At 49.3% G+C, this 13,730-nt stretch overlaps 1 protein-coding gene across 2 annotated transcripts in view; it reads left to right on the forward strand.

Annotated features, from left to right (window-relative positions):
• Positions 1-13,730, forward strand: part of armh3 (armadillo like helical domain containing 3) — a 172,504-nt gene that overhangs the window by 49,149 nt on the left and 109,625 nt on the right. For both annotated transcript variants that reach the window (XM_068001998.1, XM_068001999.1), the window contains 4 exons: positions 760-806; positions 9,760-9,835; positions 11,992-12,088; positions 13,527-13,628. In XM_068001998.1, the coding sequence (XP_067858099.1) occupies positions 760-806; positions 9,760-9,835; positions 11,992-12,088; positions 13,527-13,628 (322 nt within the window). The remainder of the gene's footprint in view (positions 1-759; positions 807-9,759; positions 9,836-11,991; positions 12,089-13,526; positions 13,629-13,730) is intronic.

The raw sequence follows: 13,730 nt of genomic DNA on the forward strand, positions 1-13,730 counted from the left end.
CCATCAAACACTCCCTGGACAGGTACAGCACGGGTTAGATACAGAGTAAAGCTCCCTCTACACTGTCCCATCAAACACTCCCAGGGCAGGTACAGCTCAAGTTAAATAAATGACTGGGTAGTAGATGGATTGTGTGACCATTTTGTTCCCGAATTGTGATGTTATTCAAGGGGTAAAGGTGATACTCGTTCTTTGCTCTCTACCCTCCTTATTCCTTTATCAACTTCTCTCACAAGTTGTTGCCTTTTGCTTTCTATCTCTCACTCTGTTACTTCTCATTCTGCTATTTTCTCGCTCTTTGACCAAGCTTTTGGTCACCTGACCTAATGTCGCCTCTTGGGCTCAGTGTCAGCTTTTGTCTGATTATGCTCCTGTGAAGTGCCTTGGGACATTTTACTATCCTTAAAGGTGCTGCATAAATGCAATTTGTTCCACTCTCTCCCTCTCTGTTACTTTCTCTCCCACTCTGTTACTTTCTCACTCTTTATCACTGTGCTTCTTCATCATTCCTTCTGTTATTTTATCACTTTTTTTTACCATTTCATTGTCTTTCTGTTACTTTCTCACTCTTGCTCACCATTGGGTGTTTGGGTGCTCACCACAGACCAGTATCACTGTGATCACAGTGTGACGTTCACAAGAGCCCCTTTTCTCCACCGCTGCCTCTTTCTCTTTGTGCTTGTTTCCGCTTTGTTTCTTCTTGTTCCATCTCGCCCTCCAGAATAAACACTAACAGCTGTTCCCTCTATGTGTGTGCAGGTGGGCAACATGTTCATAGCAGATGCTGAGGAGAAGATTTCAGTCCAGTGAGTAACAATCAGCAAAATATGAATACTTTCTCTCCTTGCTTCTCCTCCTTTTGTTTCATTTCAACCTTTTCTCCCCCTCTGAAGGCATTGGGAGGAATTCTCTTCCGCAGAACCGCGGAGAAGAATGGGGGAAGATTTGGATGGTGAGGCCTGCTGCTGCTTCACCACCACCTCCTGAGATTTCCCGACCTCCCCTGGGTGCCCCCTCCCCACCTGCTGCTTGCAAATAGTGGGGGTGGGGAGTAGGGTAGGGCCTGGGTCCCCGGTGGATTACCCTCCCGTCCGCCCCACTTGTTGTCACTTTCTGTCTTGTGGAAGATGCGGTGGGCAGTGGAACGTAACAGTGATGGAGGGACAGAGCCCTGTATCGGCCTCCGAGTCGAGCCCAGCACTTGGCTGAGACAGTCAGCAGGAGCGTTGCTGCCATCTTCGCAGCACGCCTACCCCTTTAAGGTCCCTGTCCGCCTCTTCTGGTGGTGTCCCCAATGCAGCACCATCGGTATTTTCCATCCTTGCTCCATCTTGATGGTGAATCCCGCTGGGAACCCGCCGTGCATATGGAATAAACCCCTGACCCAGGAAAATGGGCCGGATACAGAAGGGGGTTGCAGAAGACCACCCCGCCCTCCCTCCCACTGGACCCCCATCTCGACGATGAGACCCATCCCCCCATTGACTCCTCACTCAAGTGGCCATTCCTCATGGTCGAGGCTGTACAGTGAGTCTCAGCAGGCTATTCAACCTCTGGAGGGCATCGCATCTGAGCTCAATCGTGTCCTCTGCTGATGTTCACGCGCACGCACAAACGCTCACGCGCACGCACAAACGCTCACGCGCACGCACAAACGCTCACGCGCACGCACAAACGCTCACGCGCACGCACAAACGCTCACGCGCACGCACAAACGCTCACGCGCACGCACAAACGCGCACACGCACACACTCACGCGCACACGCAAACACTCACACGCACGCAAACACACGCAAACACACTCGCACTCGCACTCTCTCACTCTCACTCTCACTCTCACTCTCACTCTCACTCTCACTCTCACTCTCACTCTCACTCTCACTCTCACCCTCTCACACTCTCACACTCACACTCCGCCATCCAGCAGGGGTCACTGTGTCGGGATCAGGCGCTGGTATGTTGGCTGGTCTGTTTTCTTGCCTCTCTAGCCTGGGGTACTGAGGCCAATTGTTGCACCCTCACTGCCACCCTGACTGAAATCGGGCAACTCAGCCCAGAGTAGAGACCAAGCTTGCCACCGTTTGGTTTCAGCTCCGCAGTGACTCACCGACAGACTGGTGTTTGACTTTCCGTCGTCTCGACAGCTGCCGCAGGGTGTGGTCATGTGAGCTCTGTGTGAGAGGGCTCAGGCACCTTCCTCCACAGTGATCGGTTGATCATGGGTGACGTGACGTGACAGCGTGTTGGAGTTTGGCTGTGCCCTTCTGCAAATCTGTGGTGAGCAGGTTTGTACCTGCGATTGCCGCATGACCTGAAAAAAAATACAAAGGCCACTTCCCCCAAAGATGGGGCCAACGCTCTGTTGTCGCATGGATTTCAGTAAAATGTAATTTTTTGTTTAGTAGTTGACGGGACGTGGGCCATATTGGCAAGGCCGGCATTTATTACCCACCCCTAGTTTCCATTCGAAGATGGTGGTGGGCCTTCTCCTGTAGTGATTGTTTTGCAACTCAGCTGCTTACTAGGCCACTCAGGAGGGCATTAAGAGTCAATCAGGTGGTGTGGGATTGGAGACATGCGCAGGGCAGATTGGGCAGGTTCACCAAAGGATGTTAGTGAACCAGTTGTGATGATTTTTTTTTTTATGAGCTTTTGTGGTCCTGTTTTTTGGTTATAGCCCAAAAATGACCAGATTTATCGACAACTTGCCATTGTGGGATTTGACCTCATGACCCCCTGGGATGCTCATCCAGTACCATAACCACTAGTACCTGAACAAACTAATACCTGCACCTGTACAAATGGTGGATGTGTGAAATTTTCAGACTTTGTCCACCACTTGAACTTTGAAAAGCTCCCAGCAACACAATGCTGGATTCTGCCCTCCCGTTCTAGCATTTAGCACAAAGATGCAGCGCTGGTGTGTACAGGTTAGTCATAGGTGTGGCAGAGGTGGGAGCAATTTGAGGGGATGATTTGAGGACACGTGAGAAGGTATCGCACAACAGTAAAGCGCATTGACCATGGTGTGTGGATATTCCAGTGCTCTCCTGGCCGGCCTCCCATCTTCCACCCTCCAAAAATTTGAGCTCATCCAAAACTCTGCTGCCCCGTATCCTAACTCGCACTAATTCCCATTCACCCGTCACCCCCTGTGCTCGCTGACCTACATTGGCTCCCTGTCTGGCCACGCCTCCATTTTTAAATTCTCTTCCTTGAGTTCAAATCCCCCCATGGCCTCGCCCCTCCCTATCTCTGTATCCACCTCCAGCCCGACAACCCTTCGAGATCTCTGCGCTCCTCCAATTCTGGCTTCTTGCGCATCCCCGATTTTAATCGCTCCACCATTGGCGGTCGTGCTTTTAGCCGTCTAGGCCCTAAGCTCTGGAGTTTCCTCCCTAAACCTCTCCGCCTCTCTCTCCTCCTTTAAGACGCTCCTTAAAACCTACCTCTTTGACCAAGCTTTTGGTCACCTGTCCTAATATCTCCTTATGTGGCTCGCTGTCAAATTTTGTTTGATAATCGCTCCTGCGAAGCGCCTTGGGATGTTTTACTACGTTAAAGGTGCTATATAAATGCACATTGTTCTTGTTTGCTTATAGTGCAGTGTCATTGACTTTGTTGAGGGCCACAGTCCCAATCAATGTCTTGCCAGTGACACTTGTTGGTAAGTGCGCACATGGCCGTGGGGTTGAGGATGGGATCGGACTCATCTGTGGTGCCCTCCATGGTCAGATAGCTCGCTGGCGTTCAGTCTCTAGGCTCACGCACAAAGCCCCGCCTCTTAATTAAGAGCACCCAAGACTCTTGCAGTTAAACCTCTGTAGAAGTTAGTGCTTTCAGGAGAAAAATGAGGGTGGGGGGGGGGGATTGAAGAGTAAATATTCTGTTAATCATGAAGTGTCACACAGGGTGGAAGGGTCTAAAGGGAAAGAAAGAACGAACTTGCATTTATATAGTGCTTTACAGCCAACTAAGCACTTTTTGAAGTGTAGTCACTGTTGTAATGTAGGTAACGTGGCAGCCAATTTGCGCACAGCAAGATCCCACAAACAGCAATGACATAATGACCAGATCATCGGTTGAGGGATAAATATTGGCCAGGACACCGGGGAGAACTCCCCTGCTCTTCTTCAAAATAGTGGCCGCGGGATCTTTTTGCATCCACCCAAGAGGGCAGACGGGGCCTCGGTTTAATGTCTCATCCGAATGAAGGCACCTCCGACAATGCAGCACTCCCTCAGTACTGCACAGGGAATGTCAGCCTGGAATTTGTGCTTGGGCCTCTGGAGTGGGACTCGAACTCATGACCTGCTGACCCAGAGGCGAGAGTGCTATCCACTGAGGCAGGGCTTAACGGAGAAATGAACAACAAAAGAAAATGAGTGAAATAGCGTAAAGTGGTGGCTGATGGACTTTCTGCAGCGTTACTGACACATCCGAACTCAACGTCTCTAACTCTGACTTGTAATAAATATATTATCCAACTCTGTTCCGTCTTCTCCACCATCAGTACAACAGACTGACAGGTAATGAAAACATGGAGCTGGCACATTTTTTCCCCTTTCAAGTACAAGCTTAACCAGAAATAAAATCGAAACCATGATTTATATTGTTGATCTCACATTGAACAATTTGGAGCAGACATGGTAATGGAGAGGAAGGTGCAGATCTCACCTCAAACTCTGTGACTGAGCCCCGAGACACCGAGAACGGTGTTACGATACAGTTGTAGATTTTAATCGGGCTGCTAGCAAGGACTGGGTGAGTTTCAGCTGAGACTGAAGATTAGAGGAAGCTTTTCCTACTGGGCAGTGGATGTGGAATGGATTCCTAGTAACAGAAGTTGAGACTGAGACAATTAACTCCTTCTAAAAGAAGCCGGATAAAGACCTGGCTGGGAATGGAAGTGATGGGTTTGCAGCTAAGCTATAGGTTTTCAAACTGGTGTTTGTGGACCCTTGGTGTTTCAGGAGGAGATCCCAGCTTGTCCCCCAGGTCATCAGAATTCTGTTTTTGTTGACTTACCGACGTGTTATTGCTGTGCATTAATTGAAAATGTTTTCTGCAGTGATTGCACTGTTTTAGGAACAGGAGAAGGCCATTCAGCCCTTCGGGCCTGCTCCGCCATTCAATTACATCATGGCTGATCTGCACCTCAACTCCATTTACCTGCCTTTGCTCTGAATCACTTGATACCCTGACCTAAAAAAAATCTACTGATCTCAGCCTTGAAAGCTCCAATTGACCCCCAGCATCCACAGCCTTTTGGGGGGGAAGAGAGTTCCAGATTTCCATTACCCTTGGTGTGAGAAAGTGCTTCCTGACATCACTCCTGAATGGCCTAACTCTAATATTAAGGTCATGTCCCCTTGTGCACCCATCAAGTCCTCTGACTATGACCTCTTGTGTATCCGCTTTTCACCCCACTGTTGGCGGCCGTGCCTTCGGCCGCCTCAGCCCCACGCTTTGGAATCTCCTTCTTTACACCAGCTCTGCTGTGCATCTTGTGGCCAGAACAAAACCTGAGTAACCGTGCCAGCACAGTACTCTGGGCCTAAATTTTGTTCGTTTTGCATCTTCACAAAGGCATTTTACTGCATTTAAAATAATTGAGGTCAAATCCCTTGCCTTGCCACTCCAGGACTCAGTACTAAATGATGGCCTTACCATTGAATATTCTTTCCAACACTTTTTTAAAAAAAGTTGATTTCCGTAAGCGAGCATGAAGTTGTTGGATTGTTGTAAAAACCCAACTGGTTCACTAACGTCCCTTTATGATGTGGAGATGCCGGTGATGGACTGGGGTTGACAATTGTAAACAATTTTACAACACCAAGTTATAGTCCAGCAATTTTATTTTAAATTCACAAGCTTTCGGAGATTTTCTCCTTCCTCAGGCAAATGTTTTACATTTGCCTGAGGAAGGAGAAAATCTCCGAAAGCTTGTGAATTTAAAATAAAATTGCTGGACTATAACTTGGTGTTGTAAAATTGTTTACAAACGTCCCTTTAGGGAAGGAAACCTGCCGTCCTTACCCAGTCTGGGCCTCTATGTGACTCCAGTCCCCACACCAACGTGGTTGACTCTTAACTGCCCTCTGAAGTGGCCTAGCAAGGCACTCAGTTGTATCAACGGTACCAGTGGTTCAAGAAGGCTCACCGCAACCTTCTCAGGGCAGCTAGGGATGGGCAATAAATTGCCAGAAACGTCCACATCCTGAAAATGTATTTTAAAAAAAACATGCTCCCAGGGAGTGGGTCAGCGATGGGGTTATCGAACACTGGCAGCGATTCTCTAACCCGTTCTCCCCTTGAACTCGGCTCCTCGCTGAGAGTGCAGGATCACTGAACTTGCCCGACAGGAGGTCCCCGGTCTGGCTGTGCAGATCGCAGACTGCTTCACGGAAACTGCTCAGAAGACAGTCTCCCCGGGACCACTGACAAATCTTAATAAAAGGTTGAAGACGTTCTTCAGACACCCTGGTGTCACTTGGCCAGTGCCTGGCCCTGTGTAGTACGGAACCGCACAAACCAGTAAGGCCCCAAGTTCAGTTCACGGCCTGCGCTGAGTTAAAAGCCGGGGCAGCAGTTCAGGTGGAACAATTTCCCTCCACAGCCTCGCCCCTCCCTAGCTCTAACCTCCTCGAGCCCTACAACCGTCCGAGCTCTCTGCCCTCCTCCAACTCTCGCCTCTTGTTCATGCCCCACTCCCTTCGCCCCATCATTGGCGGCCGTGCCTTCAGCTGCCTTGGCCCCAAGCTCTGGAATTCCCTCCCTAAACCTCTCCGTCTCTCCTCCTTTAAGATGCTCCTTAAAACCTACCTCTGTGGCTAAACTTTTGGTCACCTGTCTTAATATCTCTTTATGTGGCTGAGTGTCAAATTTTGTTTGATAATCGTTCCTGGGAAGCACTTTGGGACGTTTTACTACGTTAAAGGTGTTATATAAATGCAAGTTGTTGTTGTCGTTGTGTTCCTCGATTAGGGAGGTGAGAAAAACCACAGCCAGAGGTTCCCGCTCCTGATCACTGCCCCGCTGGACAGTGGACGTTAGGTTGAGGACAGGGGCGGCTGTGTAAGGTCTTCCATGGTTGAATAACCTGCCAGTGTTCAGGGTCTAGGCTCGATGGGAATGGCCAGTTGGGCGAAGTACTGGAGGGCAGCCCATGCCTGTGAAACTACCCCAGCGATAATCGACAGCTTCAGGGGAGGAGGGGGGAGAACTGGTAAAATAAAGAGAGAGAGGGACAATGCTGATTGCCAGAGGAGCTGGTGCCTCGGAGGATGTCCTGAGATCTGCAGTGTGGGGGGAGTACAATTAACACGAGCTGTGACACAGCAATTAACCCGAGGGTGATTCAGTGTGGACCACGTGTGCTAATTCAGCCCTTTCGCAGGGCTGAGCTCAACACTGATGGCCACAGACCTCGATGATATAATCAGCAGTTAAACAGAACAAAAAAGGACAAAGCAGGAGAATGTCACTGAATCACAATCCTTTCTAACTGGTTTTTAAATTAGTCCTGATGGTGAGACTCCCTCTTTAACAGGGGTCCTGATGGTGAGACTCCCTCTTTAACCGGGGTCCTGATGGTGAGACTCCCTCTTTAACAGGGGTCCTGATGGTGAGACTCCTTCTTTAACAGGGTTCCTGATGATGAGACTCTCTCTTTAACAGGGGTCCTGATGGTGAGACTCCCTCTTTAACAGGGGTCCTGATGGTGAGACTCCCTCTTTAACAGGGGTCCTGATGGTGAGACTCCCTCTTTAACAGGGGTCCTGATGGTGAGACTCCCTCTTTAACAGGGGTCCTGATGGTGAGACTCCCTCTTTAACCGGGGTCCTGATGGTGAGACTCCCTCTTTGACAGGGGTCCTGATGGTGAGACTCCCTCTTTGACAGGGGTCCTGATGGTGAGACTCCCTCTTTGACAGGGGTCCTGATGGTGAGACTCCCTCTTTAACAAGAGTCTTGATGGTGAGACTCAGTTTAATGCCTCATCCAAAGGGCAGTGTAAACAGAAAGATTCAGAGACAGAATTTAAATTTGCTGGAAAAAAGACAAAGGAACAAAGGAAATGTGATGTAGGTTTTAAGAACAGTGAAAGTTATAGAGAAGGTGAGGTGAGCAGGCTACTTCGTCACAATAGCGAGCACAAAATTCACAAGCCTCGCCCAGTCAAGATGTCACTAACCTGCCCCCCCCCAACACAGGGTAGTGGAGACGTGAATAGACTACTGCAAAAATAATCAATTCTGGGCCAATCGATACATTTAAAAGGAATTAGATCAATACCTTCCCAAAAGTGTTAGAGGTGTTAACACGTCTGTTTGATTTACACAATAGAAAGGATAGAGAGCTTGGCTCTGCACGGATTAAGGACAGAGCAGGCTGACTGATGCTTTTGAACTGTGCTCTTGGGACCATTTCCACAGCACCAAGGCCCTCAGGCAATGTCCTGTAATCTCTTCTTGAAGCAGCTCTGCAATATAAGTAAAGAATTATTGGAACTGTAAGGTCATTCACAGGACACTAGAGGCTAAAGAGCGTGTGGGAGGGGGAAAAGTGGACATTGTAAACGAGTTGATAAATTGACAAAATAATAGGATAACTATAAGTCATGATCGATGCTTTTTGCATTGGACGCCAGCGACTGGCAGAGTCTCCCTGTGGGACTTGTGCTCTTCACTATATTAATAAACGATCTTAATAAAGGTATTAAAAGTAAAATATGTAACATTTTTAGATTAAAAGCAGAAAAAATTGCATTTGTGGAATACTTTGCCAAGTCTGATAAAAGTCTCGAGGCACTTAACGAAGATTGAATTACATTGCGCCGTCATGTTGGCAAACTTGGCAGCCAATTTGATGCACAGCAGGATCCCAGGAATTAAATGATTAGCCAGTCAATCTGTTTACGGTGGTGTTGGCTGAGGGAGATGTTGAAACAGTACTACGTGGTAGGGGAAGGCAGGATGCTCTGAGGACGAGGGACAGACAGAGACCGAGCAGGGGAATCACTAATGGAATTTAACATTGAGGAGTAAAGGAATGAAAGTAGTAAAGCAAATTACAAAATGAAGAGTGTGTACTGTTTAAACGGACGGGTCAGGAAAAAGATTCTGGTGAAACAGTTGATCAGACGTTGAAATTGTGGTCACAGTGCAGCGAGCAGTTGTGACCATCCATCTTCCACCCTCCGTAAACTTGAGCTCATACAAAACTGCTGCCCGTATCCTAACTCGCACCAAGTCCCGTTCACCCATCACCCCCTGTGCTCGCTGACCTACATTGGCTCCCGGTCCAGCCATGGCCTCGATTTTAAAATTCTCATCCTCCTGTTCAATTCCCTCCGTAGCCTCGCTCCTCCCTATCTCTGTAATCTCCTCCAGCCCTACAACCCTCCGAGATCTCTGCGCTCCTCCAATTCCGGCCTCTTGCGCATCCCCGATTTTCATCCTTCCTCCATTGACAACCGTGCCTTCAGCTGCCCTAAGCTCTGGAATTCCCTCCCTAAACCTCTCTACCTCTCCTCCTTTAAGACGCTCCTTAAAATCTACCTCTTTGATCAAGCTTTTGGTCACCTGTCCTAAAATCTCCTTATGTGGCTTGGTGTTAATTTTGTTTGATAATCGCTCCTGTGAAGTGCTTTGGGACGTTTTACTACGTTACAGGTACTATATAAATGCAAGTTGTTGTTGGATAAGCCATTGCTATCTTTGTTCAACTGCTGGTTGTGTGCTTTTTTCCGATCTAGAACCAATGAGGCTATCCTGCTGGCGCTGTACGAGGCCGTACACTTAAACAGAAACTTCATCACAGTATTAGCGCAGGTGAGCACACGGACCCTGCTCCACACCCACCGCCACACGCCCTGTTCAAAATCCACCGAGCCTGCTCTCCCAATGGCTTTGGGCAACACCCAGCACGATAATAGGTCAAATAGCCCAATACCCCTGAACTGTGCCGAGCTCGTTGACCTCTCCCAGGTGCCAGCAGTGCTGCCATTATTGCCTTCAGTGTCCCAGGGCTAAGAAATGGTTTTTAAAAAAATCAGCCAGGGTTCCTGCTCCTGACCACTATCCAGTGATCCCCAGCTGGAAAATGCATGTCAGTGTATTATGGTACAACTGCATGTTATGTTTTATATATCGTGTCAGAGGGCACAGTGCTGTATGAAGAGACTTTCACTTTCCCATAGTCTAGCAGCGCACCATAAAAGCAGCTCCTATAGGGAAGCTCCCCTCAGTTGAATAGCCTGCCAGCTCTCGCTGTCTGTGCTCACAGGTGAAGAATAGCCACTTGACGAGGTACTGGAGGCGTCTGTGAAACCCTGAGCACAGCCTGAGTCAGCGCCTTCAAAACAGATGGGGCGAAGGTTGTAAACAAGAACGTGTAAATTTCAGGTCCCAGTCAAGCACTGATTATTGTGTATGGATGTTCAGCGAGGACATAAATCGGCCCATTCCCACCTCCACAGCTGAATACCCTGCTGCCTCTCACTGTATAGGCTCACAGACAAAGGATGATCACCTGGGGGGGGGGTTATTGTAGGGCATCTAGTGATCCTGGAGCCCGGCCTCCCATCCTCCACCTTACATAAACTTCAGCTCATCCAGGACCCTCCTGCCCGTGTCCTAACTCACACCAAGTCCCGTTCACCCATCACCCCCGTGCTCGCTGACCTGCATTGGCTCCCGGTCCGACAATGCCTCGATTTTAACATTCTCATCCTCCTGTTCAAATCCCTCAGTGGCCTCTCCCCTTCCTATCTCTGTAACCTCCTCCAACCCTATAACCCTCCGAGATCTCTGCGTTCCTCCAATTCTGGCCTCTTGTGCATCCCCCACTTCCTTTGCTCCATCATTGGCGGCCGTGCCTTCAGCTGCCTAGGCCCTAAACTCTGGAATTCCCTCCCTAAACCTCTCCACCTCTCTACCTCTCTCTCCTCCTTCATGTCGCTTCTTAAAACCTACCTCTTTGACCAAGCTTTTGGTCGCCTGTCCTAATATCTCCTCCTTCGACTCACAGTGATGGGACGGGGGTCTGTGTCTGATTCCCCCACACGGTGATGGGACGGGGGTCTGTGTCTGTGATTCCCCCACACGGTGATGGGACGGGGGTCTGTGTCTGTGATTCCCCCACACGGTGATGGGACGGGGGTCTGTGTCTGTGATTCCCCCACACGGTGATGGGACGGGGGGTCTGTGCCTGTGATTCCCCCACACGGTGATGGGACGGGGGTCTGTGTCTGATTCCCCCACACGGTGATGGGACGGGGGTCTGTGTCTGTGATTCCCCCACACGGTGATGGGACGGGGGTCTGTGTCTGTGATTCCCCCACACGGTGATGGGACGGGGGTCTGTGTCTGTGATTCCCCCACACGGTGATGGGACGGGGGTCTGTGTCTGTGATTCCCCCACACGGTGATGGGATGTGGGGTCTGTGCCTGTGATTCCCCCACACAGTGATGGGATGTGGGTCTGTGTCTGTGATTCCCCCACACGGTGAGCTCCTGACTTGAATTGTCCCGCTGTGTTCAGTGCCAGGTGAAGATCGGCACCTCCTCCCAGGGAGTGGAAGAAACACTACATGCCCAATACCCATCTGTTAATGGGGCTCCTTGTATTCCATGAAAGTACTGGAGCCTCGTCTTCTAATTTCATTCCCTTCCCTCCTGTTCTTTTTGGACAGCAAGGAAACAAGCGAGATCAGCATTGATTCCCACTGTGGCCAGCATTCGTAACCAAGCAGGCTGTGAATGGAGGCCCAGAGATGCAGGGAGCAGTAGGACAGCCCAGGGCCACGGATGAAGAGGAGAAGTGCCTGGTCCCCATAAGGACCCTGATTTCGACAGATAGATGCCATTAATAGGGCGATCTTTTAAAAAAAATTAGTAATTGTCAGTGAATGTAAAGGTGCTTCGATGTGTTCGGGATAAAATCTCTGAAGGTCTAACTGCAATGTTCTTGTTTTTTTAAAACTCAGAGCCATCCAGAAATGGGACTGGTGAGTACTCCAACCACACCAACACTGCCTACAACTCCGACCACACCCTTAGGAACCACGCCTCCTTCATCAGACGGCAAGTCTTCCTGAAATTATTTTCTTCCTCCCATTTCCTTCTCCTGAAGGTGCTGATTCCTGCCGGGCTACGGGCTTCTCCAGGGGCCGGTCAAATCCGGTATTTTGCCCAAGTGTTTGTTCTGCATTGCTATTTGACTGCGAGACATTACGTGCGGGGGGTGGGGGTTTGACCCTGTCCTCAGCTCGATATCCCCACACCGATCAGGAATGGGAACCCTCGTTGCTTTTTCCCCCCACCCAGGGCGGGGGTCGCTGAGGTCCGTTTTAGCACCGCCGCTGATGCCTTGGCAGAGGTGGGGCAGCTGAGCACCTAGCAGGGGCAAAACCTGGCATCTGCCTCGTCAGTGACTGACTACCCAAACCACCTGAGCAACAGGGGCGGCGATCGCTAGATATTTTGAGGGGAGTTATTTCGTGGAGCACTTTCATTTCCTGGTACAGACTGGGAGCCGTCGTTTTGTGTTGCGTGCTGACTCCGCTACATAAACAAAACAGCACCAAGGCTGTGGGCACCGCAGGGACTCGGTTTATGGTGTCACAGGGACTGGGACCCTACACAAAATGTCTGCTCCTCCACCACCTCTCTCCGACAGTTTGAACATATACAGGAAGAAAAGGAAGGACAGAACAAGAACAGCCCAAGCGGCTCATTGAACCTGTTCCTCCAAACGATCACAAATGATCGACTCCTGCTCTGTTCTCCACTCAACTTAACCTCGAAAGTGAAAATTTCTGAAAAATGTTACTGTAAACCCCAACGATATTTGAGTAAAACTCTATGATATCTACCAACTCTCTCACACCTATGATCCAATCCTGGCTGGTTCCTTAGAACGGAGAAGATTAAAGGGAGATTTAACAGAGGTGTTCAAAATCATGAAGGGTTTTGACAAATTAAATAAGGAAAAAACTATTTCCACTGGCAGGAGGGTCGGGAACCAGAGGACACAGATTTAAGATAATTGGCAAAAGAACCTCAGGGGAAATGAGGAGAATTCTTTTACGCAGCGAGTTGTTTTGATCTGGAATGCGCTGCCTGAAAGGGCGGTGGAAGCAGATTCAATAATAACTTTCAAAAGGGAATTGGATAAATACTCGAAATGGAAAAATTTGCGGGGCTATGGGGAAAGAGCAGGGGGGAGTGGGACTAATTGGATAGCTCTTTCAAAGAGCCGACACCAGCACGATGGGCCGAATGGCCTCCTTCTGTGCTGTATTATTCTGTATGAATATACACGTTCCAGCAGGACGAGCTAGGTGGTGATTAGGAGTGGGAATTTTTCCCTCCCTAACCCAGGGGAGCTGAGGCTAACTATAGCAGTACAGGCGCTGTCCTGACTGAGACCTTCTGACTCGGTGCAGACTGGGGACTGACCTCTGGACTTTCAGGTAGAATTATGTGTCATTTAATTCCTCTCCATCTCTTTCTGCTGCAGTAATGAATTCTTCAGAACTGGCACTGGATCCAAACCTGCAGACCAGTAACCTTCTCATCACCTTCCTCAAGTATTGCTCCATTGTCATGCAGGATACAAAAGGTAAGGAAAGCAAATTATGTATAAGAGAAAAAGAGTACAGAACATTTTAGTACCGATGTCTCATAGGAGCACAGGAACAGGAGAAGGCCATTCAGCCCCTCG

Source organism: Heptranchias perlo, chromosome 21 (genome assembly GCF_035084215.1).
Source record: "Heptranchias perlo isolate sHepPer1 chromosome 21, sHepPer1.hap1, whole genome shotgun sequence".
Taxonomy (NCBI): Eukaryota; Metazoa; Chordata; class Chondrichthyes; order Hexanchiformes; family Hexanchidae; genus Heptranchias; species Heptranchias perlo.